Source organism: Galeopterus variegatus, unplaced genomic scaffold (assembly GCF_000696425.1).
Source record: "Galeopterus variegatus unplaced genomic scaffold, G_variegatus-3.0.2 Scaffold234, whole genome shotgun sequence".
NCBI lineage: Eukaryota > Metazoa > Chordata > Mammalia > Dermoptera > Cynocephalidae > Galeopterus > Galeopterus variegatus.
Window position 1 is genome coordinate 393758 of NW_007726345.1, and position 26467 is coordinate 420224.

Below are 26467 nucleotides of genomic sequence, written 5' to 3' on the forward strand. Positions count from 1 at the left end.
GCCGCCCGCGCCCGCGCCGCCAGGTAGGTGGGCTGAGCCGGCGGCCGCGGGCCTCGGGTGCCCCTGCTGCTCCAGGAGGCGGTGATGGCGAAGGGAGGCGGCGGCGTGACAAGGGCGCCGGCCTGGGGTCCCCGGCAGTGCCTTGTCCGTCCTGTGCTGCTCTGCGACCCCAGCTGCCAAAGCACTCCGGGCCTCAGTCTCCTCGTCGGCAGCACCGAGGGTTTGGACCCAGCTCAGAGCGCTGGACGGCGGGAGGCCTGGGGATTCCCACCCCGGAGTCCTTCCTGCTTCTGCTTCCTTCCCTGAGGGGTGGATCCTGGCTCCCGGAGTCCCGGCTGTCCCCTCGGCGTTCGTTCATTCCTTCATTCATTCCCACGGTAAAAGCTTGCTGCGCACCTTCTACTGCCAGTCACTGGCCCGGGGCCTTGGATGCCACATTCATGAGCAGGACAGAGCCTGCCCTTGCCGGCTTGAGGTTCATAGCCCCACGTGGAAGACACACATTAAAAGTAAACTTTTGGTTCTAACACAGCGTGGTGAGTTCTGTGGTGAAGGAGCAGTCGTGCTAGCATTTGAGTACCGACTGTCCCCGCACTGAGCTAGACCCTTTGCCTGATTTGTCCCACTGGATGCCTACAAACAGCTTTGAGTCCATCCTATTAATGTCCCTATTCGCAGATGAGGAAACTGAGGCACCGAGAGGTTAAGTCACTTACCAAAATGACAGATGCGTCTATCCCCAAAGCCACTGTATTCTGTGTGGATGAGGGTCAGGGCTGGCTGCCTGAAGGAGGTTGATGGCTGCCGCATATGGCACGTGTCCTAATGAAATTGCATATTCATGGAAATGTCTGGCATAAGACAGCATTCAGATCACCATCTTAGGTCCTTGCAGCTTTGGCCTCTTTGAGAGATAAAGTCTGGCAGGAACAGAGATAAGGTGCTGTGGTCTGTTCTGATTCCTGGTCCACGTGAGGACACGAGTCTAGCAGATGTAAGCATCTGGGCTCTTGCCCTGCAGGCGACTCCCTGGGAGTGCTGTGCTGCGTAGGGGCTGATAGGGGTGAGTCTAAAATAGTGCACGATGCTTGTAGGTAAGTTTGGGATGGTCAGATCCGGCTGGTGATTAAGAGACACTACAAGCGTATTCTAAAAGTTCATGGAAAGATAGAACTGAAAGATAATGTGAGTCTTTCCATGAACTTTTTGAAGTACCCTGTTAAGAGACGCTGGCTTCCTGCGTGAGGAGGGGAGGAGAAGGAACGTGGGGAGACTTTGCGGGGTGCCAGGCCCCTGCGGAGTGTTTACGAGCATTTGGTTCTTCATTGTCACCCCAAGCCTGGGAGGTGGGGGAACTGTTATTATCCCCACTTTACCATGAGGCAGTTCAGGCTCTGTAAGGTTGTTAATTGCCCAGGGTCACATGATGAATAAGCAGAGGTCTGGACTCCGACCCCCATCTGTCTGAACTCCAAAGCCAGAGCCCCAATCACCTGCTGCAGGGCTGGTGGCCCATTTGGTAGCTGAGTCAGCCGAGTGATGCTCATGGGGTTAACCAACTGTCTCAGCTTCGCACAGCTGGTCAGTTGAAGGTGGTGGTGGCTCAGACCTGGGTGTTCACCTGGAGGGGGCTCTGGCAAAGGCAGGGCTGACGGATTTTCTTACGGTTTCCTGTGATCTTTGCAACAACCTCCTTTCTAATGGGACTCCTTTCCTCCTGTCTCCTCTTTCCAGTCTCTATTTCTAAAATGCACGTCTGACAATACAATTTGCCTGATTAAAAACCTCCAGGGACATCTGATTGCCCACAAAAGATAATGTACAATTCCTACCATGGTGTATAAGGTAGCTTACCTTCCCCAGAGCTCCCAGCCCAACACGCGGGCGCCCGGGCGCCCTGCCCTGCCCTCCAGCCGTGTGAGACATCGTGCTGTTCCCGGATGCCTCTGCGCTTCTGCACAGCTGTTCTCTCTGCCTCCAACTCTGGTCCTGCTCAGCCTGCAGGACCCAGAGAGATCGCCTGGGGACGCCTTCCTGACCCTCCAGACTAGACCGACTCCTCCTCCTTCTGCTTCTGGGCATACTCTGTCCTCCTCATGGCCCAAGTCATGATTTTATCTTACACTGATTTGCTTTTCTTGTGTTTGTTTTATTTTATTATTTTTATTTATTTCATCATTAAAACTTTTTTATTTGTATCAAAATTATCCGTGCACATAATTTAAAGTGTTAGTTTATAAGCAGCCACACCCGCACCTGTTTTCCACGTCTCGTAAGCCACCGTGTTCAATCCTTTCAGCTGGTTGTTTAGGTAATTTACTTCCCATTTATAAGTAACTTGCCTGCATTAATGCTGCTGAGTTTTTTGGCTGTAGGCAGTAGCTGTTGACTTTCCACCCTGGGGAGGATGAGGACTTAGGTCTCTTTGCCCCCTCCTCCATAAGTAGGCCCACCCCTCCCAATACCACCACCCCCTCTATGTAGTTATAGGGTACTTTGGGTTAAATCAGCATTCAGTGTTTCCATTATGATGATTCTGTAAACATTATTTGCTGTAAGTCAAGGGTCAGTTATGGTTATGAATACCTTCCTGTCTTGTACCACATTTTGTTTTCCCTGAAATTAGTAGTTACTCAGTATCTTTTCCTCTGCTTAGATTCTGTGTACTCATCAATCATTTAATGCAGACCTGTCCCCCACTGATGAGCATTTCCTTCAAGACATTTGAATACATTCGATGTTTGATCCATTTTATCTTCTTGAGAAAAACATCTCTCCCAGAAACGTTCTGACATGCTCCAGTTTGAAGCTGGTTGCTCTCTTAGACCGCAGCACTCCAAAGTGTGGGCCAGACCAGCAGCATCAACACTGAGGGGTGCTTGACAGAAACACAGATTCTTGGACCCCAACACAGACTCACTCAATGAAAATCTCTGGGGGTGAGACCCAGCAAGCTGTGGTTAACAAGCCTCCCAGCAATTTATGATTTATAATTTAAACATCTGCTCTGGGCTTTCACTGTCACCATGGAGACCTCTGGGGCCATGATGCTGGACTTCCTCATCTCTCTCCTGAGTTGGAGCCTGTTGCAGGAATCCCCTGCACTCACCTGTCTTTGGTGAATCCTTGCATGGCTGAGAACATCTTCCAGTAGCTTTCTGAGAAAGGGAGGGTCGCAACTCTTTTGAGAACTTCTGTGTCTGAAAATACCTATATTCTTCTGTCTTTATACTTAATTTCATTAAATTAGTAAGGTATAGTATTCCAGGTTGGAAGTCATTTTCCCCGGGAGTTTTTAAAGCATTTGCCTCCAAAGTCCTGATGGTGCACTGAGATTGGGTATCTCGGGGTTCTGGGGGGACTTCTCAGAAAGGTGAGCTGGACAGTCTTGAGAGACATATGGTGACTCTAGCTGGGTGTGGGTGGCAGGCAGTGCACCCAGAGGGCTGAGCCTGCACGGAAGTGACTACTGGGTGGAGGAGTGGATTGGCTAAAGTCACAGGGGGGACTGAGCTGATTGACTTAAATGACATGCTTCTACCCACCACCCCCCTTTGGGTTTTAGAAAGACGACTCTCAAAGTCTCCTCAAGAACTTGGAGTCTAGCATACAGACCCCCTCGGAAACAGGCTCCCCATTGACAAGGAGGAAGAGAGAAGGGCAGACGTCAAAGGATGCAGGGGCCCTGGAGGTAAGCCTGTGCTTGGGCTTGGGTATCAGATGTCCCACCTGGCTTCCCAGGTGTCACGCACGTAAGCCTCTGACAGATGTATTTTTCCAGTAGGCTTCTTTTCTGAGGTATAGTCTACATAAGATAATATGCACAGATTTTAAGTTACAATGTGGTGAGTTTTGACATATGTGAACACCCGTGGAACCGAAACCCCATTGAGAATGTTTTTATCATCCCAAAAATTCTCTGGTGCCTCTTTCTGGTCAGTGCCCCCACCCCCACATATACACCCCCTTCCAATCATACGTTGGATTTGTGGTTCTAGTACTTCATATAACTGCAAGCACCTGCTTTTTCGTGCTGCACTCCCTCGACAGAATGCTTTTGAGGTTTACCCATTTGGTCGTGTGTGTCAATAACTCGTCCTTCTCATGGCTTGGTAGCAGTCCATTGCGTGCACCTGTCACGATCTGTCTATTACTCACCGTTTGATGCATGTTTGGCTGATGGACTGGGTTGTTTTCTGGGTTTGGCTCTTATGAATAAGGCTGCTGTGAAGGATTGTGTACAAATCTGCTTGCTTTCATTTCATTTTATTTATTTTATTATTATTATTATTATTTTTTTTGTCTTTTTTCGTGACTGGTAACAGGATCGCAACCCTCGGTGTCGCGCCTGCACCACGCTCAGCCAGTGAGCGGACGGGTCTCTATATGGGATCCGAACCCTCGGCGGGAGCGCCGCCGCACTCCCAAGCGCCACACTCAACCGAGTGCGCCACCGGGCCGGCCCCCATTTTATTTATTTTAAATAAAAATCTAAGGGTGGTAGTGCAGTACCTCTGGCAGAGATGTTCAAAGGTGGATACACCCTGTTCCTTCCCGACTGGTGCCCTCTGTCCCACCTGAGCCTGCCCAGGGAGCACTGCTTCCCGAGCGAGCCCCGTGGAGAGAGAGAGCACAATATTTCTAGCTACTTTCTGGTCCCCAAGAAAGTACTGCAGAGTTAGTCATTCAGCCTCACTTGCCCAGCGGCAGGCAGGTAAGTAGGTAGATAGATAGATGGATATAGATACTGATATAGATATATAGATATCCTGGGAAGAGGGAGAGGTTGAACTGACTATTTTTTAGCATCTGCTGGGTGCCAGGCAGTTTTACATACAGCATCTGTGAGTAATACAAGCACTCCTGTGAGTTCTCTCATGCAATTCTCTCAGCCCCATGAGGCGGATCTTATTTATATTCCCATTTTCCAAATGAGAAAACTGAGGCTCAGGGAGATGGGTTGCCCAGCTGGGGAGTGGCCGAGCTGAGCTGTGTGCTGGCTCTGTCTGGCTTCTGCCCAGGTGCACTGCTGCCCTCGCCCACGGCCTCTGCCACTTTCTGTCATGTCCCGTCATGCTCCCCCATGTTCTGCAGCTCAGTTTTGCTGTGGGAGAAAGCAGGCAGGGTGTCTTAAAATGAATTTCACCAAAGGTTTAAAATCCACAGGGGTTGGCTTCTAGTTACACTGAAAAACCAGTCTTCAAAAGCCACCACTGCCCACACTTCCCAAAGACCCCAGCAGCAGAGCTCTCCTGGCCTACGTGGGTGGGACCCGGTGGAAGCAGAGTTGCCCTCCCCAGGGCTGGCACCCACCAGTGTCATGAGAGGTGAGAGCCAGCTCCCGCTGCTAGGCCAGGAGCAGGGCTTGCGGGAGGTGAGCCTGCACTTGCACGTGGATGCTGTGTGTCTCTAGCTCCAGCTCCCTGTCCCTGTCTCTGTGTGTCTGTCTCTCCACATGTGTCTGCGTGTGTGTGGATCTGCATATCTCTCTGTGGAGCCTGTGGGCCATCTGTCTACATGCACATCTCTGGGGTCTCAGTGTGCGTGTCTCTGCGTGACAGCGTGTGTGAGCCTGAGGGTGTGTGGTGTCTCCCTGTCTCTTTGTTTTCCCCTTTCCAGCTTCTCTCTCTCTCTCCCACTCTGCCCCCCTCTCTCTATACCATTAAAATTCTGCTCACAGAAATGAAAACGTGTCCACACAAAGACTTGTGTACAAATGTTCATAGCAACGTTATTCACAACAGCCAAAATGTGGAAACAACCCAAATGTCCATTGACTGACAAACAAATAAATGTGGTCTATCCATACAGTGGAATATTATTTGGTCATAAAAAGGCATAAAGTACTGATACGTGCTGCAGCATGGATGAACCTTGAAAATGTTATGCTAAGTGAAAGAAGCCAGTCACTTAGAAATGTCTAGAACAGGAAAATTTATATAGACAGAAAGTAGGCTAGAGGTTGTCAGGGGCTGGGGCAGGGAAATGGGGGGATGGGGCAATAAATAAACGGTACAGGGTTTCTCTTCGATGCGATGAAAATGTTCTAAAATTGTGGCAATGGTTGTGCATATCTGTGAATATACTGAAAACCATTGAATTGTACACTTTGCATGAGTGAATTGTATGGTGTATGAATTATATCTCAATGAAACTGTTTAAAAAAACACAAAAACAACCCTGCTCCCACATAGGGTGGCTTTGGATGGGATGAAAGCAACACTGGCTTTGGGATCCAGAATCCAGAATCCTGGAACTCACTGCCAGCTCTGCCACGTGTTTGCTGTGTGATGTTAAGCAAGAAACATAACCTGTCTGAGCCTCAGGTTTCTCACCTTTACAATGACAGTAATGATGGTGGCTCCCCAGGGTTACCCAGGGCTGAACTGACTCCTGTGAACAATCCTGCCCTAGAATAGGAGCTCAATCAATGCTTGCGGGGCGCCCAATGTTAACTCATTCTTTTCTGCCTAGTAATGTTTTACCTGTTAACCGTTTAGCTGCACCTACCAGATGCGCATTATCAAGCTAATCATTGCCAAGAGTTGAGTTAAAAATCTGCCTGTTCCAGTGACTGGCTTGCCAGAATTCCCACCTTCTGCAGGCCAAGCTCCTCAACGTATGTGGCCGACTGTTTTTAGCCAGACGAGGCAAGCTCTGACTCTGTTGTCCTCTAGTGCACAGAAAAACAAGGTGTGTGGCTTATGCCACTCCTTGGATGAACTCTGCTTAATGAATAGCTCATATCAGCCAAAAACAAACAGAAAATTCCAGAAGGCTCCGAGGCCTGCTACTCCACTCCTTCAGTCTCTCCATCCTGTTCCTTTGCTTTGGAGGGAGGGGGAAGGTAGATCCTTTATGCATGCAGTATGTGTTTGCTGAAAAGAACATCTTCATGTCGGTGAGTGAAATGGTTTTTCTTTCCTACAATTATGCTTTAGCCAATTTTCTGAATAATTGTGTTGCTTCAGCTCAAGGAGTTTTGCCTTGTACACTTGCACTCCACCCAGTTTTCTGGATAATTGTGTTGCTTTGGCTGAGGAGACTGTCAGAGTTTGGAGGACATCTAAACTTAATAAGGAGAGCTTTCAAAATCTGGGAACAGTGGATCCTGTTCAGGTAGCGGAAGGCTGCTCACCCCTTGATTCCATGTGCTGAGTGCTCGGGGCTCCCTGCTGGGATTGCAGCTGCAGCTGGATGGGGTGGAAGAGACGCCCTGGCTCCCAAGTGCCCGGGACTGCTCCCACAGGCCTCAGGTGGACGCTGCACCAGCATCCTTTTCTTCTAATTGTGGTGTTCAGACCAAGTGCAAGTTTTGTTTCATGTCTCCCCTGTTTAAGATGAACTCCTGGGAGGCAGGGCTGTGCTTCCTCTCAGTCACATCTCCTCCTTTCTGTTCTTTTCACCTCATTTGTGAGCAGTTTAAAGGGCCCTTTCTGCTTTTGCATCTTTCCCTGGAGCAAAGGTGTCTCCCCTGGAAAATTGGCCAGGGCCGGCATCCTGGGCCTGCAGCCTGCACCATCACAGGGACCGTGCTCAGCAGGGCCACCCTAGGCTCCTGGACTATGCCGTCCCCAGCCTAAAATTCTTAATCATTTCTCATAAGAACCACATTTGCATTTTGTACTGGGCCCCCACAAATTATGAAGCTAGTCCTGAATTCAGCCTTATTCACACAAAAAAAATCTTCAAGCAGAGAGAGGCTGGATGCTGTGGTTGAGAGCAGACTGTGCTGTGCACTCCCAGATCAGAGGGGAGCCGGGAAGGGCTTTAAGATGAGTAGCGATGGGAATTGTGTGTTTAAGAGATCATTTGAGTCCCACATGGAGAATGAATTGGAAGGTGTTAACCTCTGAGCCTTAGTTTGCCCCTCCATAAAATGGGCATGATAGTAATAGTCTGACCTCCCCACGCTGGCTACAGTGTGATAGTTTATTGAGCACATATGCACAAAGGGGCGAGCACATAGTAGGCCTTCAGTCCATGGATGGGGAACCAGCTGGGGGCTCTGGCAGCCCTTCAGGGTAAACGTGGAGGTGGCTTATGCCGAGGCTGTGGATTTGAGAGATATTTAGGTTTTGTGGTTGACTCGATGTGGAGAGTTGGAGTGTGGGAGTGACAAGGTGCCACTGCATCTGACGTGGCTTACTGGGCACAGTAAAGCCAAGCCCAGGGCCTTCTCTTCTGAACTCCTGCTTCCCTTAAAATGTCATGGCTCTTTCTTTTGTCCTTGTTTGTATCATGCCGAAGGAGCCAGATAAAGAGGGTGGACCTGGGGCCGGCAAATCTGAGTTCAGATCCCAGTTCTGGCATTTGTTAGCTGTGTGACCTTGGGCACATGGCTTAGCCTCTCTGTGTTTCGTTTTCCCCATCTGGGAAGTGAGGCGGTCTCCTCTGTGGCAGGACGCCCAGAAGCTGAGGGAGGCGGCTCACGCTGGTGCTCTTCCCGCATTCACGCCATCCAAGCCTGTCCACGTGAGTGATGAGACAGAAGTGACGAGAACCCAGCCCCCAACACGTAGCTTCCCTCCTGCCCTGCTTGCAAGCATGTGGCAGTCAAGCCCTCTTGAGACAGATACAGGCCACATTGCTGGCTCAGTCAGAGGCTGTTTCGACACCCCAAATTTTGAGCAAGCGATAAATCCTCTACGTTCACCATGACAGGGCGTCTTATTGCAAGGTGAACTGAGCAACTGGAAGTCGATCGTGTGTTATGGAGCTCTTTCTTCAAGATGTAGTTGAGAAGCATCTAAGTAGATGCAGACTCCGCTACCATCGGTCAGCATGTTCAGAGTTGTTCAGCAGGAGGTTCTCGTGGTCCTGGCCTGCCTGTCTGCTCGTCTCTTTCACTTGCTGGTTGTTTCCAAAGTCTTTATGCAACACTGACTTTGCAGAGTGCAGGAGAAGTAGAGTAACCCAACAGGAGAGAGACAGAGGATGTCAGGATGTAGGGCAGGCTGTGAATAAGTCCGTCCAGCTGCAGTAAGGGAGGGCTTCTTAGGGCAGGTGATTCCTGAGCAGGGTCAGACAGCAGATTGTTACCACCGCTACACGCAGCTGCCCGTTGCTTAGCTTGCTTAGCTCCTCTGTTCCAGCGGTGCAGCTGGGAGCCTTAGCTACACAGTCCTCGGGGCAGACGCTCTGCTTGTTTACCATGTGGGAAGACTAGGCTGGAAGAAGTTAGAGGACTTGCCCGGCCACTCCTTTTGTTTTAGGGTCTAATCCAAAATCTCGTGTGAATATCGTCACGTGTATTTATATCCCCAACAATGCAAAAATTATTTTGTGTGTTGCCTTTTTCCACTTAAAGATGGTTTATAATTATTTAGGAGACTCGTTAGTTATTCTCATTATTCAAATCCCTCTTTCTTACAAAGCTGAAAAACTAGAATTAAGTGAAGAATATGCCATTCTCTTTTGATAGCATTTGTCTGTCTATCCATCTCTCCATATACCTATCTGTCCATCCACCATCTGTCCATCTGTCCATCCATCCATCTGTCCATCCACTCATCTCTCCATCCATCCTTCTAAACTTACCTGTGGTGGTCCCTTCCTGAGGCCACTCTTACAAATGGAATGTGGCATTTTGGAAGCTCGTGGCAATTTACGCTTCATTTTACAGAAAGCCTTCCATGTCTTTTGTTTTCTCTGCTTCCCAGCAGGGTGAGCCGTCTGTCAACAGCAACGTCACAGCATTTGCACTGAAGGCAAAAGTCGTCTACCCCATCAATCAGAAGTTCCGGGTGAGAGTTCTGAGCTCCATCTTAGAAACGCATTTAGTTTAATAGTGTACCAAAGACTGGGGCGGGAGTGGGGAGATTAGTTGTGTGATTTGGGGCCCTATTTCAGGGTTTTATGGCAAGTCATTTTAATAGGAATAATGCTGAGGCTTTGTGAGCAAAACTTAGGGTTAATCCATTTTATGACCACGTTGTCAGGACAAGGCATGCCCATGGCATATCAAGGACCCAGCGTGGGCTCTGGGGTCTATGCCTGAGGGGCAGGGAGGTTCAGCCCAGCAAACAACCAGTGCAGGGTGTTTCAGGTGGGGGGGGCAGAGTCTGGAAAGGCCCCTGAGGAAGACATGACCAGGCGGGGCTGGAGCTGTAGCCAGCTCAGTAGGGCTTGGGCATGTGTATCCAGGAGCAAGGGAAACAAGGCTGGACAGAGGGGACAGCCTGCGTCTGCTGAGCCTACAGCTGTGCTGGGTGCTGGGCTCTGATTCAGGAGGTCATGGTGTGCTGGCTTGACTCCTTGACCAGGAGGTTGGAGCCTGTTGGGGGAGAGGGGCCTGGGGGAGGAGGGTGACCCTCACATCTGTGCAAGTGAAGAAGAGTAGGTGGTCAGCAGGGTTAGTGGACAGAGCAGGCCGGGGGTCTGGGATAGCAGCGAGAGAGGTGGGAGAGGGCGGGAGGCTGCTATGGAGGAGGTCAGAATTGGCAGCTAGGGATGGGGTGCAGGTGTATGTTTGGGGAACAGATTCAGATTAGAAGCTTAGGGGTAGGAGGCGCGTGCAGAAGGGCTGGCCTCATGGGGACAGGTGAGGCACAAATAAGCTGTGATTTGGGGCTCTGGGGCATGAGCATGATCCTGAGGCAGAAGCTCTGTGTGTCCACTCACACCCCTGACCAGTCAGCTCCAGCCAGGCCCTCCTGTGAGCCGCCATCGTGTGCCACCAGGAGCAATTGCTAGAACAGATCCGTGATGTGTCACATGGAGTAACAGTAATTTCCCTTCTGCCGTTCCAGCCTCTGGCTGATGGATCCTCCAACCCATCTCTGCATGAAAATTTAAAGCAGGCTGTTTTGCCGCACCAGCCCGTGGAGGCCTCCCCTTCTAGCAGCCTGGGGAGCCTGAGCCAGGCCGAGAAGGATGAGTGCAGTTCCTCATCCAGCATCCACTCAGCCACCAGCGACAACAGGGTCCTCAGCCGCACCTTCCTCCGGGTGAGGACCTTCCCCGAGGTGCTAGCCTGCGAGAGGTAAGGAGGAGGAGGCCTGTGGTTTGGAGCCAGTCAGTGGGTCAGAGGAGGAAACGGAGGCCCACAGAGGTTAAGTGATTCAGCCACAGACATAGAGCAACCCAGTGTCAGAGCTGGGGATGTTTGTCACTTACTGTACAGTGTTGGCCTGCACTGGAGTTACAGACTCAGGCCTGAAAACTGGTGTATTAGTCTGTTTATGTTGCTATAACAGAAATACCTGAGACTGGGTAATTTATAAAGAACAGAGATTTATTTGGCTTACGATTCTAGGACAGCTGCATCTGGCACAGGCCTCAGGCTGCTTCTACTCATGGCGGAAAGCAGCAGGCAGCCGGTGGGTACAAGCAGATCACAGGGTGAGAGGAAGCAAGAGAGAGAGAGGAGGTGCCAGGGTCTTTTAAACAACCAGCTCTAGCGGGAACTAATAGAGCAAGAACTCACTCAGGACCCTCACCCCCCAGGGAGAGCATGAATCCATTCATGAGAGATCCGCCCCCATGACTCAAACAGCTTCCAACACTGTCACATTGGGGATCAGATTTCCACATGAGGTTTGGGGGAACAACACATCCAAACTCTGTCACCTGGGGAGAGATGGCAAGGTTCCTCCTTTAAGCACTAACGTGCCCGTGCATGGCATCGCAGCAGCTAGCGTGGACTAAACGCCTTCTGTGTACTGGGCAGAGTGCCAAGCGCTTTGCAGGGATTAATTATCTTAGGAGCACGACGACCAGGTCCCTTGTTCACTGCTGTGCCCCTATTTCCTGGCAGGGGAACCTGGGACAGGCTCAGTGATCAATAAATATTAGTTAATGAATAAACGAATTGCTAACAGCCCTATGAGGTGGTACTATTATATTCCCCATTTTACAAAGAATAAAGTGAGACACACAGAAGCTGACTGCCTTGCCCGATGTCACATAGCAGTGAGTGACAGAGCCAGGTTTGACTCAACCACCTTCCCTTCGAAGCCCATGCTCTAAGTCACCAAACTCTCCAGCCCAGAGCAGGGCTCAAAAGTTCAGTGGTAAGTGCTCAAGAAACTCAGTGTGGCAGGTCCGTGTATTGGTCCTCCGGCTCCCTTCTGCTCTGAAGTTCGCAGAGTCCAAGGGGTGTGATGAACCAGGGCACGGCTCGGCTCAGGGCTACGGAAAGAATGGGCTCAGAGCCTTGAGCTCAGTGCTGACCCCGAAGGTGGCCCAGGGAAGCAGAGGTCTTATTGAATAGGAGCCTTCTTGGACCAGCCAGCCCAGGATGAGGACGGCTGGTTTTCAGAATCCAGACTTAGAGGATTTGCAACAGTTTGGGTGGGAATGTCATCATTAAAGATGTATTTGCTATGAGGGAAAAAAGGTCAAAGACCTTTATTTACACTCTGCCACTTATCTGCCTGACTCAGTTTACTCATCTGTGAAATGGGCATAAGAATGTCTCCATTTTGGCACTGAGGCAAGATTACACATGATGACAGATGTGAAAGTGCTCAAAGAAGGATATATTATTTTCATTTCTCTTGCCATCCCTCTCTTCATATGTTTTATCTTGGATGTCCCAGGCAGCTTCATCTCTGACACTAACTGTTCCCTTCTGGTCATTCACGGGTTTCAAACAGCTCATTTGATTCCTTCTTACAAACACTTGGGCAGGTGTTAGGAATCTCAGCACACTGCAGAATGAAATCTGGAGTGAGATGCGCTGTGGCTTGTACTGAGCAGGGATGTGTAATGTTCTGTGACCTCACTCCTCATTTCGAACACTCTGAAAGTCTTCTCTGCTTCTCTTTTGATATTGCAGTGCAGACATTGACCTGTGTATCTATAACCTTCACTTAAAAGATCTGCTGCACTTGGACACAGCGCTGAGACAGGAGAAGCACATGGTAGGTGGAGGTGTTCACTTTCTCTCCCTCTCATGGGGACAGGAACTGGGAGACAAGGCTCCCTGTGTCCTTGTGACCCTTGAGAAACTGAGCCACCCCAGGGGAGGGGAGTGGTGGCATCTGGCATCCGACCACAAAATGGAAAAGCAATTTGTGCCTGCAGATGGGGCACAGCCTCTACTTTAACCAGAGCTATAGGGGCTTAAGCAGAAAGATGAGTGAGAACAGTATCTCCAAAGGAGCAGTAATACCGATAACACGTGTGAGCACTGATTTATTGAGTGCTTGCTGTGTACTAGGGTCTGCAGGTATTAAACAGGTGATTGCACTTAAACCCCACCACCGCCCAGAGAGGCGTGCACCATTATTATCTACACTGTATAGGTGAGGAAGCTGAGACACCGAGAGGAAGACTTGCCCCAAAACATAAAGCTGCAGATGTGGAGCCGAGATGGAGAGTCTAGTCCCTTTTTATAGGCATGTGTTCTCTGACTGAATAAATGAGAAATCAGAGCCATAGGCATTAGGAAAACAAGACTAGTCAGATCTTTGCCAGATGCACGTGGTCTCTGGTTGAATCAACCCTGGATCTGAGCTATGGGAAGCCAGGCAGGTGAGCCCACTACGGCTACAGAACCCCCGATGGGCATAGCCAGGCACCAAGACTACAAGTTTAAAGGGAGGAATTATTTTTCCCTGAGGCACAGTGTCTGGATTGTTGAATGAGGGATGAGACCTACAGAAAAAATGGAGGAGAGATAAAGACTCTTGGAAAGAGAAAAGGAGAAAGACAAATGGACACAGTGACAGAACCAGAGACACAGACAGACGGATTTGCCCACAGGGCGCTTGGTTACAAACTGGAGAATAAAGGAGTCCCAAACTGGGGATGCACCTCAAAGAAATTTGGGCTCTGTGTGAGCAGGACTGGCCTCACAAGTACGTGCCAGAATTTGCAACCATAAATTATACTAGAATTCAAGAAATAGAACATGTCCCTGCACCCCACCTGCCCCACCCCTGCAGAGGTCCGTGGACATGACGCACCTTTTAGTGGGCCACACCTGATCTCCCGAGGGGCAGGTGGCTCAAGCTATTTTCTCAAAGGCTATGTGCTCCCCAGGAGGATTGGTTGTTTCTGTGCTTAGAATCCCAGTGAGCCAGCAAGTGAGTCGTTCTGGCTGGCCTTGCCCCTGGAGAAGCCAGCAGGTACACACTGAGAAGGCAGCCTGCTGTCGCGGGGAACCTTCTCCATCAATCACCACCCAGCACTGGTGTGTGGCCTCCTACCCTGCTGGGCACAGTGCCGAGCGAGCACTGGGGGACAGTGCCTGTCTTTATGGAGCCCACTGTCTGGGGTGGCAGGGATAGTAAACAGACATCACAGAATACGCAACAGCAAACAGTGTGACAAAGGCAACTGCCAAATAATGAGGGGCATTTGAGCGAGTGTAGGGCTGGGGAGGGGTCAGACTTCCCTGGGGAGACACATAGCAGGAACCTGGGGGAGTTCCAGGATCACTGGATTAGGGGTCAGAGACTTGGGCTCTGTTCCACCCTCTGACATTTAGGAGGTGTGTGTCTTTGAGTAAGTGTCCTTCCCTCTCTGGGCCACTTTAGGAAAGGTTTACAGGAAATATCCTTTCAGCTCTTACTCGGTGGGATTACTGGGAAGTCAAGTGGTCCCACTTTGAGAGGGCTCCATGGACAAAGCCCTGGGCTCTGTGCAGGGCTCTGTGCAGGGCATCCGTACGGCAGCATCTTGACAGCACTTAGGCTCTGCTGGACTCCTTCCGTGCAGTTTCACTGATGAGGAACCTGAGGCTCAGACAGGTTGAGTCAGTTGCCCAAGGTCACACAGCTGGTGGATGACAGAGTCAGAACCGGAATGAGATCTGTCCGAGGGCGAGGCCCGTGTGTCCCCAGGGCCCAGCACTGCACTCTGCCCGTAGCAGGTGCTCCAAAGAAATGTGTCCTGGGTGCACAAAGGAGTGGCCCTGCCCTGGGAGAGTGGCTTTCCAGGATGGCCTTTCCTTCATGCAGGAGCTCACCCTCGTGGTGCACAGGGTCTGCAGGAACATGGTGAGCTGTGGGAAGCTGTGCACATGAACACCACAAAGTGTCGTTTTTCTGGAGATCAGTCAGGGTTCAGGAGTGATTCAGACCAGGCGTGACCATCACACAGCCCAGAAGGTTGGAGCGCTCTGGCTGGCCCTGGGCTTGTCTAGAAGGTAGGGAAAGCTGCAGTGGTGACCTTTAAAATCAGAATGGCAGAGGTGAGAACAGATCCAGGGATGTGGGGGGTGGGGATTGAATAAAGAGGTGCATCAGGACAAGGGAATTTCTCATGGTGATGGAATGTTCTGTATCTTGATTGCGGCAGTGCTGACCCGAATCTATTCATAGGGTAAAATTGCATAGAACTACATGCACACACGCCAGCACACGCACACACACAAGAAGTGCATGTAAAAACGAGCGAAAGCTGTATAAGACCTGTAGTTAATAGTATTGAACCAATGGCGATTCCCTGGTTTTGGTATTATGCACAGTGACATCAGATGCCAACCCACGGAAAGAGCACGCTCTGTAAGATTTTGCACCTTCCTTTGAGTCTATAATTATTTCAAAATTGAAAGTTTAAAAAATGGCACTATTTAAAGGGATAGGATGAGGACTGTAAATGTTGCTGATTCAGTGTGGGGTCAAAAAGAAGATGGACTACTAACATCTTGAGAAAAGAATGCTACTGTGTGCCACCTTGGGCTGCAGTGGGTAGGAAGCCAGGACACCACTTCTGCTAACTTTCCATTAGCATTGGCAAACGTAATGAAGGGTGGTGGAGTTTTAGGTTTGAATCTCAGCTGCGTCTCTCATTGCTGAGTGACATGAAGCAAATTGCCCAGCTTTCTCAGCATGGGTGAAGTTTCTACCAACCTCTCCACATGTTGTGGAGACCACATGATAGTCCATGTAATATATATACTAGTTTAGCACAGAAGAGAATTTAACAAAGCTTAAGCCATTAAAACAGAGATTGAAAATTATGGCCCTTGAGCCAAGTCTGAGCACACCCATTCTTTTACAGATCACTTACAGCTGCTTTCATGCTATAGCAGCAGAATTTAGTTGCAAAAGAGATCTTACGGCCTGCAAAGCCAAAAAATAATTGCTGTGTGGCCCTTTATAGGAAAAGTTTGCTGACCCCTGCATTTAAAAATGTTTGCTGTACAAACATGTCTAACTGACCTTTGAGAAAAGTGCAAAAGCAATTCAATGGAGAAATGCTAAGGTTTCAATAAATGGTCTTGGAGCAATTGGGCATCAATAGCAAAAAAAAAAAAAAAAAATGGACCTTGACCTAAATTTCACACCTTATACAAAAATTAACTCAAAGTAAATCACCTCCTTAAATGTAAACTATAAAACTCTTTTAGAAAAAAATGTGAGAAAATCTTAAACTTGACATTGAAAGCATGACCCATAAAAGAAAAAATAAATAAATTGGACTCATCAAAATGAAAAGCTTTGGCTCTGAAAAAGATCTTGTTAAGAGAATGAAAAGACAAGCTACAGAATGAGAGAAAATATGTGCAAATCACATATCCACCTAGGATTAGAACCTAGAATATATAAAGAAATCTCAGATTCAACTGAAAAAAGGAAATAATCCAATTAGAAAATGGGCAAAAAATGTGAGCATTTTACCAGAAAGGATACACAGATAGCAAGTAAACCCATGAAAAGATGTGTAATGTCATTAAGCCATTAGGGACATGCAAGTTAAAACCACAATGAGAGATCAGTACACACCTATCAGAATGACTAAAATAAAAAATAATGACCATAACAAATGCTCACAAGGATGTGGAGAAACTAGATCATTCATAATTGCTGGTGGGAATGTAAAATGGTACAGCCATACTGAAAAATGTTTCGGCAATTTCTTACAAAACTAAACATGCAATTACTAGAAGACTCAGCAATTGGATTCCCAGGCATTTATCCCGAGAAACTTAGGGTTACACAAAAGCCCGTACATGAATGTTTATAGCAGTGTTATTTGTAATAGCCCAAACCTGGAAACAGCCCAGATGCCCTTTTTTTTTTTTTTTTTTTTTTTTGGTAGCTGGTTGGTGCCAGGAACTGAGCCTTTGACCTTGGTGTTACAAGGCTGTGCTCTCACCAACTGAGCTAACCAGCCAGCCCCCCCCAGAAGTCTTACTATGTGTGAATAGTTAAACAAATCGTGGGTAGGGCACTCTCTGCACTTTTCTGGGTGTCCCTGCTTATGGGAGGGCCCTTCTTGGTTTTGGGGACATCTTCATCTGTGGAGACAGGAGGCTGGAGTGGATGACTTTACATGTCCTGATTCCGTAGGAGATTCTTTCACAAGGAAGCAAGCTCCCCCTTTGCCTTTGAATTTCCTGGATTCATATGGTAATGGGGAGTGAGGGGGGGCCTGTGTTTGTTAAATAAATGAAGAAATGAAGGTTCTTCAGAAGCTTCATGAAAATGTAATCCCTTATAAGCCATTGTCAAGATTTATCATCTGAGGTCTTTTCCTATAGAAAAAGTATGTGTGGGGAGAGAGAGAGTAGAGAGGCAGGAGAGAAGCAGCGAGGGAGAGGGGACGGAGACGCTGCTATTTGAACCTTTCTCTTGTTATCTTTCCTGTTTTGGCAATAGGTGTTTATTCAGATCTTTAAAATGTGCCTTCTTGACCTTCTTCCGAAAAAGAAGTCTGACGATGAATTATACCAAAAGATTCTTTCAAAACAGGAAAATGTGAGTATGTCTTCAAGCTATATTTCAAGGTAATTTAAAAAATAGTTTATTATAATACATAAAACATAATGTTATGGGGCCGGACTGGTGGCACACTAGGTGGAGTGTGGCGCTTGGGAGCGCGGCGGCGCTCCCGCCGAGGGTTCGGATCCCATATACAGACCGGTCCGCTCACTGGTTGAGCGCGGTGTGGGCGCGACACTGAGGGTTGCGATCCCATTGCCGGTCGTGGTACAGGCGCAACACTGAGGGTTGCGATCCCATTACCGGTCATGAAAAAAAGACAAAAAGGAAAAAACAAAACAAAACATAATGTTATGATATAAAACTTTTTTTTTTGCTTTCATGTATGAAAATAGTTTATTACGATGTACACTTTTAAACATAATATAATGATATATAAATGTACGTATATAAATATAAAAATAACAATGTGTATTATTAAAATTTGCAAAACAATTGAAAGCAGAAAAACGAGAAAAATGTTGGTCATACCCACCTCTCGAAGACAATCACTGTTAATATTTTCTGCACGAGTAGCGGGTATTTTTAAAGGTATCACTCGTTTATTGGTTATAGCTGTTTATACTGCTTTGTATTCTACTCTTCTCAGTCTTTTATAGAAAGTTTATATTGTGTCATGTGCAGCAAAAGAGTTAGGGCTTGGTCAAAGGTGGCATCCTGGTTCTATTTTTTACAAGCTCTCAGAATCCTAGTACCCTTCTTTGTGCAATGAAATAACTGCTGTCCTATGGGCATGCAGAAAGGTTAATAGAAATGGGGGTGAAGCCCCGGCACAGTACCAGGCCATGAATATGTGATAGCTGCTGCCATGCTCGGTACCACACCACTGCCACAGTCGTCACCATCCTCATATCGTCATCACAGCTGCCATCATTTCACTTTCTTACCACCACCATCACTACTAATGTCATCATCATCTTCATCAGCATGTCGTTGTTGGCATCGTCATTATCACCATCATCTTTGTCATCATCATTCTCATTACTACCATTACCACCACCATCATCATATTTATCAACAGTGTCATCATCATCCTCATGACCACCACCATCTCCAACACCATCATCATCATGCTCCTCCTCATCACCATCACCATCACCATCGTCTTTGCTGCTGTGGTCATCAGCATTCTCATTTCCGCCATCACCATCATCGCCATCTTCCTCCTCTTCATGACCATCATCGTGACCATCGTCTCCATCATCTTCACTGCTGTGGTCATCAGCATTCTCATTTCCGCCATCACCATTGACATCATCGCCATCTTCCTCCTCTTCATGACCATCATCATGACCATCGTCTCCATCATCTTCACTGCTGTGGTCATCAGCATTCTCATTTCCACCATCACCATTGACATCATCGCCATCTTCCTCCTCTTCATGACCATCATCGTGACCATCGTCTCCATCATCTTCACTGCTGTGGTCATCAGCATTCTCATTACTGCCATCATCCATCATCATTTTCATCAGCACCTTCATCATCATCCTCATTATCACCACCACTGCCATCATCTTCATTTTCATCATTGTCATTATTGTCATCATTATCGTTACTACTCTCTGCACCACTGTCATCATCTGCATCATTGTCATGATCATCTTCATTACCACGACCGTCACCAGCACCATCACCTTCATCATCCTCATTGCTGCCACCACTACCTTCATCTTCATTATCTTGATGATGGTCATCGTCATCATCCTTGTTAGCACAACCATGTGATTTGGGGATTTGAGAGGGAATATTTTTCCTCCACTCCTCTGGATTCCATAGGGAAAAATTACTCACTACATCCCAGGTGTGGAGGAGGTAAATCATCTTCATCATCATCCTCAGTACCACCACTACCATGATCATCATCATCAGGCAAGACACATAGTGCTCGTCGTACATTATTTCACTTAGTATTTATGGCAGCCCTGTGAGTGACTACTATTTTGTTTTACAGCTAAGGAAACTGAGGCTCAATGAGTTTAACTGACTTTCCAATGGTTAAAGTAATTACAATGGTGATTATATTTGTAATTATACCAGTAATAATGAGACAATACTGTATGTCATAACAGGAAGAATAAGAGTTCTGGAGTCTGCATACCTGAGATCAAATCCCACCTCTGCCACTTACAGAGGTTTTTGACCTTGGGCAAGCATCTTAATTATAATAGTGGCTACTATTTCTTGAGACAGTCTAGCCAAGTGCTTTAAATTCATAATTTCATTTAATACTCACAACAGACTTGAAACTTCTAGAATAGGACAAGAAGCACTCAGAAATGGCAGTGGCTTATTGGGTCAGGTTGATGCATGAAGTTGGAAGAATAGGGACAAACCTAGCACTGCCACTTCCTGCCTGGGAGGCTTTGAACAACATATGTTTATTTCCCATATACCAGGTTCCTCATCTGGAAAAGGGCTATAATGTCTCTCTTGCAGAGATGCTGTGAGGATTAGAAATCACATATAGCCTCGACTTGGGTCCTCAGTAGCAGTTTTCATCAATGTTATTTTTTCTAATGAATCTGGACTCCCACTGTGTTGGTTACACAGCAATGAACACAGCTCTGGAGAAAATAGAACTGCCTACCACATTCCATATTGTAGTACAAAGGACTTCATACATAGGACACTCCTTTTCTTTCCTGAGTTCAGAATCAACTGAGAGACAAAGGGTCAGGGAGACAGATATAGAAATGTCAGCTCTATTACTGTAGAGGCTTGAAGGATGTGGTTTATAAGTGCAGCAATCATGGCTTCCTAGTACTGAATCCCAGAATGAGTTCAACTGTCTAACTAGTCACCTGCAAAGCTGGGCTAATTGAGGCTTCCCCACAGGGATGCAGGGCCTTTGCTGACCAGATCACTCTAGGCTGAGACTACACCAGAGCAATGGCCTCCCCTGTCGGGCCTCTCTGAGCCAGAGGCCGACAAAACCGAGCGGGAAGAGACCCCGGTCCAGCCGGGGGTCCCTTGTGGGGCTGAGCGGGATGATGAGTGTCGCGGGCACAGCCCTTCCCCCCCAGGACCTTCCTCCCCGGGGGCCGAGAAAGAACACCGCCGAGCCAGGAGAGTGGTCAAAGCCGGAACTCCGTTTATTATTACTTCCAGCTTTTGGAGTAGTTTTGCCAACGTGAGCTACAGGCACTCCCAAACCAGTGGTAAGAAGAAGAAAAAAAAAAGAACCTATTCTGACGTTCTAATTTGTTAGAAAATAGTAACTTATTACCTTTGAAACTTTTCTCATCTTTCATATGAAACTCTAGGATTTGGGGAATAGACCCAGTTGATTTAATGGCAGGTATAGGGGAATATTTTGAAATAGTGAGGGCAGAAGAAATGTTTTAAGTGTTTGCTGAAGTAAAGCTTCAAGCAAAGTGGGAAAAATTATACAGTTCTGAGGAATAAGAGCAATGGATATTTTTTAATTCACTGGAGCAAAATAAAGCTTTCTGGAAATATAGACAGATAAGTGGGCAGGTGAATAGATAGATATATAGACAGATTTCTATTTTTAACTGAAATTTTTCTCTCCACAATCCAATCTATTTCTCTTTTTGCTGTGACCTTTCCCCCGTAATAACTTCGTATAGCATACATTATACGAAGTTATACGAGTGATGACAGGGCGGGCAAAAACTGCTTAGTCACTGGGCCCCGGAAAAGAAGGACTTCTAGCTACGTGCATTAAAGCGCTCGTGAAACGGCGGCGGAGGCCTTACGCCAGCAAGATGGCCACCGCTTGATCTATTTTAGGGAACAGGAACCATACTTAGGCAGGCGCCTTATGATTTGATTGCACTGCAACATGGCCCAACACTCCCCTGAATGGTTCATCCCAAAGAGGAAGTACTGGGTGAGCTAAGCTGCTGCTCACTTCCTGCTCTTGAACCCACCAGTCAAATACATATCACTTTCCCTTTCCCTAAGGTGCAGTGAGTAATTCCTCCCCATGGAAACCATAAGAGGAGAAAAGAAACATTCCCTACCAATCCTCCGGATGTTGTAACATTTTCCAGGACTTCACGATGATTAAATGATACTATTTTGTTGTTTTTTAAGTATGGCTTTTGTCTTTTTTTTTTTAGGAGAGTGATATAGAAGAAAATTATTCATTATTCTTGAGGCTCTGTGTTTAATAAGAAAATAGATTTTTATCATCAAACCTTAAGCAGGACAAAGCCCAGAGCATTTAGTTATTAAGAGAGATTTCATGATGATGTGGTGAAAAAAAACATTTGTTTTTCTAGAATTTAAGAAATGTAAGATATTTTTCTTTGTTTATTTGCTTCCCCCTTTCTCCCCCAACAGGATTTGGAGGAATTGGAAAAGGGACTTCAGGTCAAACTGTCAAACACAGAAATGCTGGGCGCTGGTGATTCTGCCTACACCACCCTGGCAGACGTGGAGAAGAAGGAGAGAGAATACTCTGAGCAGCTGATAGATAATGTATGTGATGGGTTTTCTTTCCCATATAAAAACCTTGGTTTCTGGGACAGTTTAATTGGCTAGATTAAAGAGATGATACCGAGAAACACATTTAATACTTGATTTCCCTGTCCTGTTCTGCCCCAGAGACAGGGATCCGGTTTCTAAAGTTAAGCAATAGAGAAGGTGTAATTAAGGAGCAAAGATTTACAGAGGGAGGTTTTTTAATATAATGAATTCCCCTCATTTAAATTTTAAATCAGTCTTTTTATCATTCAAAGCAAAGATTGCTATAACGCTGGATGTCGTTAGTGCCCTGTGGGGTAGATAGATGCTAGCTGCTCACTTCTCAAATGCTGGGCATCACTCATAAAAGTGGGTTTTAAATTCTGGAGAGGATAGCTTCCCCAGATGTCCCTTCTTTTCCTCTTGGGTTCCACCACCCCCTGCTCATATATTATGTATTAAACAAACATTTCCTCGGCACTTGCTCTTCGCCAGGCGTTGTGCTGGCTACTGGGGATTCAGCACTCATTTAGACCTGTCCCTGCCTGACAGAGGCTCACACCAGCCTGTCAGGGAAGACCGACAGGTGAGCAGATGAGGACCTCCTGGGGTTACAGGTGTTGCAACAGAAGGAAACACAGGGGAAGGCCCAGGGGAAGGCCGAGGAAGGCCCAGTGGAGAGGAGTTTGTTTTGCCACAGTATTAGGGAAGTCTCCACAGAAGAAGGGACCAGCAAGAGGCTAGTTGAGAGAAGTGTGGGTGCCAGCCAGTGGGTGGGCAGAGACGGGCCAGGAAAGGCTGGGGAGAAGGCAAAACAAGGTAAAGTTGGAGAGGTCTGGCCAGAGGGTTTGCATCTTATGCCAGGGAGGTGGGAGTCATGGAAGGTTTGAAGCGGGGTCTGGCTTGGTCCAGCTTCTGTTTTAGAGGGATGCTCGGGTTGCTGAGTTGAGAGCAGTTGAGAGCTATTGGGCTAGTCCAGCAGGAAGTTCACTGGGGCAACCACAGTAGGGATGGGGAGGGGAGGAAAAGTACAAGAACTGACCCAGTGGTGCACCGTGGGTGGCAGGTGGGGAGGGAGGTGGGGAGCCCAGCCTGGACGTGTTGAGTGGAGGAGCCTGGGGATGGAGGGTCTCCGTGAGAGGTCATGGAGGGCAAGAGAGTTCTTAGATCTGTGAGCCAGGGTGACATTGCTAAGGGGGAGGGGCTTAGCCTCGATTCCAGTGGTCCACAGACTCCCCAACTCTATGGAAAATCTTGTCCATGTCTGCATTTTTCAGAGAGAGGGTTCATAGTTTTCATAAGATCCCCAAAAGTACTGGTGACCTTCAGAAATGGAGATGCCTCCAGACTAGGAGTGTGTGTAGAATGGGAAGAGAAAGGGGCCGGCCCAGTGCGCCGCTTGGGAGTGCGGCAGCACTCCCGCTGAGGGTTCGGATCCCATGTGGAGACCGGTTCCTGCTCACTGGCTGAGCGTGGTGCGGGTGCAACACCGAGGGTTGCGATCCCGTTGCCGGTCCCCGGTACGGGCGTGACACCGAGGGTTGCGATCCCGTTACCCATCAGTAAAAAAGACAAAAAAAAAAAAAAAAAAAGAACGGGAAGAGAAAGGAGCCTGGTGCCAAATCTTGGATGCTGCCAGCATTTAAGGAGGAGGAATGGAGGAGAATTGGAACTGTGTGGGGCTTTGAGGAGGCCAGAGGGAATTGAGAGTTTTTAAGGAGAATAGAGTGGACTTCTGGCTCTCTAGAACTGTCAGAGAAGGGGCAAAGCTGGTTGCACTTGGAACCGTGTTATGGATGTGCAGGAGTTCATGGTTGATAGCTGCGTTCTCTTACAGCACTTGGGACAAGGGTAGCGGGAGAGCTTGGGGTGCTGGGGGAGGTCTGTGGTCCCTCCTGGTGGGGATGGGATGAGGAGCTGACCGGCAGCAGATACAGGGTTTACTGAGCCACAGTGAGGCCCCTGAGCTGGGAAGCCAAGCTGTCGAAGAGGTGCCAAGACATACAGGTGCAGAGCCAGACTGACGCAGCACTTAAGTTTAACAGAGGAGTGTTAGAAGTGCCGTGACCTTTAGTCATAGCAGCAAGGTCAGCATGGGGTTCTGGTGCCACTAACCCCTGTCCCCTCCCATGCCCTGTCCAGCAAGAAGTGTCCATTCTGGCATCTGGGAGGCCCAGCCAAGACGGAGAAAATACCAGCTGTGGTGTTAAATGGACCTGAACCAAATCCTGCCTCTTGTTAGTTCTGTGACCTTCGACAAGTGACCTAACTTCAGAGCCCGTTCCTATGTCCTCCCAATACATATTTTATGTAGAAATAAAATGTGTGAAGCACAGAGCCTGGCACATAAACTTCATGCCATGAAGGCAAGTGGTTACGATTCCTGGTGTCTATGTTCTTGGAGCTCTGGGAGGTTGCGATGGTGCAGATTAAAGTCCCTGACATCCTAAGCTCCTTGGCGACTCCTGGCTCTGCAACTGATAAGATGAAAGAAAAAGGAAAAAGGTTTTAAAGCCAAATGTTTTCAGTGTCAGCATCATCTCTGCCCACATTCCTTTTTTTTTTTTGCTTTTAGGTTAATAACTAATATTTAAATGGCCATTTGCGCTTTAAGCCCTTTTAAAGATCCTGAAGCTTCCAGGAGCACATTGTCACATGCCATGTGCCCCAGGTGTGATTGCCACCTGTTTGAGGGTCTTTGCATGGGGCGAGCACATCACTTTCCTTCCTTGTCAACAGTGCATTGCTGTTTGCTGAAAAACCGTCTCAAAACTGTGTGGCACCTGCCGTGGTGGGAGGAGGAAGCTCTCTATAGAATGTGATCATAGCCGAGATAAACTCGCTGGGATTGTAGAATTGTTTAGAATCTCTGTTTGTGATCAGGCATGAATTGTAATTCCCGAGCACTAACCATGTAGCTTTCTTAAACAAGTTTTCTCCCCCACCTCTTGCTTCTCATGCTGATTTCGCAGATGGAAGCTTTCTGGAAACAGATGGAAAGCATCCAGCACTTTCTTGTGGACCAATTTAAGTGTTCCAGCTCTAAAGCCCGACAGCTCATGATGACGCTGACGGAAAGAATGATTGCAGCTGAAGGGCTATTGTGCGACTCTCAGGATCTCCAGGCTCTGGTAATGCTGGAGGGGGCGGGGAGGGAACATGTGAATATTGAAACAGGAGATATGGAATCCAGAGGCTTGAAGCACCTTGGAGATCATTAAGTCAAACTCCTTTATGTTGTAGGTAGGGATACAGAGCCCCAGAAGAAAGCAGTGGATTCATCCATCCATCCACCCATACATCTGTCCATCCATTTATCCACCCACCAATCCACCCACTCACCCACCCACTCATCCACCCACGCATCCACCCACCCACCCATCCATCCATCTATCCAGTAAGTGGAGGTGCTCGCCAGCTCAGTGTTACTACAACATAGAGTACTGGTTCTCAAACCTTGAATTATACATTGAAATTATCTGGGAGCTTTAAAAAGTACTGGTGCTTGAGTCCCAGATGGGTCCCCACCCTAGAGATTCTGGCTTAATCCAGTTGGGGTTTGACTTGGACATTGGAGTTTTTAGAGCTCCCAGGTGACGACAGTGAGCAGCCAGGGTTGATGACCCCAGTGTCAGTGGAGCATTGATTTGCTCTCCTGACTGCCCCCTGTGTCACCTGGGGAGTTTTTATAAAGTTCTTATGCCTGGGCCTGACCTTAGAAATTCCAATCTGCTTGGCATGGAATGGAGGTCCTGGCAACTCAGGTGTTAAAATTCCCAAAATTTCTCTGATGTGAGGCCAGGGAGGCACACCCCTGGTATAGAGGAAGCCAAGAATCCTGCTTTGAATCCAGGCTCAGCCACTTGGAGCTGTGTGATCTTGAACACGTTACTTAACCTCTCTGAGCTTCCATTACTCTTTTTATAAAAGAGTGGTTTTCTAAGAGTTGCCACAGACAGGACCTAGGTTGGTGCTGAGTGACTCATAACACCCTAGTCACCATCGGGTTTCTCTGTGCAGGCTCTGGGCTTGTCCCATGTGCAAGGCCTCTGTGTGCGAGGCCCAGGGAACATGTCTCTGATGGTTCTCTGCACCCATTTCCCTGTCCTGTGCACTGCCCAGGTGACACCCCTGCTGAGAACCCTCCAACAGCCACCTGCCCTCAGTGCAGACTCAGCTCCTCAGGCCCGTGGAGAAGCTGAGCCCGAGCAGGTCCCTGCTGTTCACCGCAGGCCTCTCCCAAACTGCTGTGCTCCTCCAAGTATGGTTGCAGACCAGCGGCATCAGATTTACCCGGGAGCTGGTCAGAAATGTAGAGTCCCACCCTCCCAACCAGAACCTGCATTTTAGCAAGA

General features: G+C 48.0%; 1 protein-coding gene across 1 annotated transcript in view; it reads left to right on the forward strand.

Moving 5' to 3' along the window:
* The window catches only part of EVC (Ellis van Creveld syndrome), a 71212-nt gene that overhangs the window by 4579 nt on the left and 40166 nt on the right, over positions 1-26467 (forward strand). Inside the window, exons 2-8 of the mRNA XM_008566328.1 lie at positions 3566-3691; positions 9663-9746; positions 10752-10984; positions 12782-12866; positions 17556-17654; positions 21990-22127; positions 25085-25243. Of these exons, the coding sequence (XP_008564550.1) occupies positions 3566-3691; positions 9663-9746; positions 10752-10984; positions 12782-12866; positions 17556-17654; positions 21990-22127; positions 25085-25243 (924 nt within the window). The remainder of the gene's footprint in view (positions 1-3565; positions 3692-9662; positions 9747-10751; positions 10985-12781; positions 12867-17555; positions 17655-21989; positions 22128-25084; positions 25244-26467) is intronic.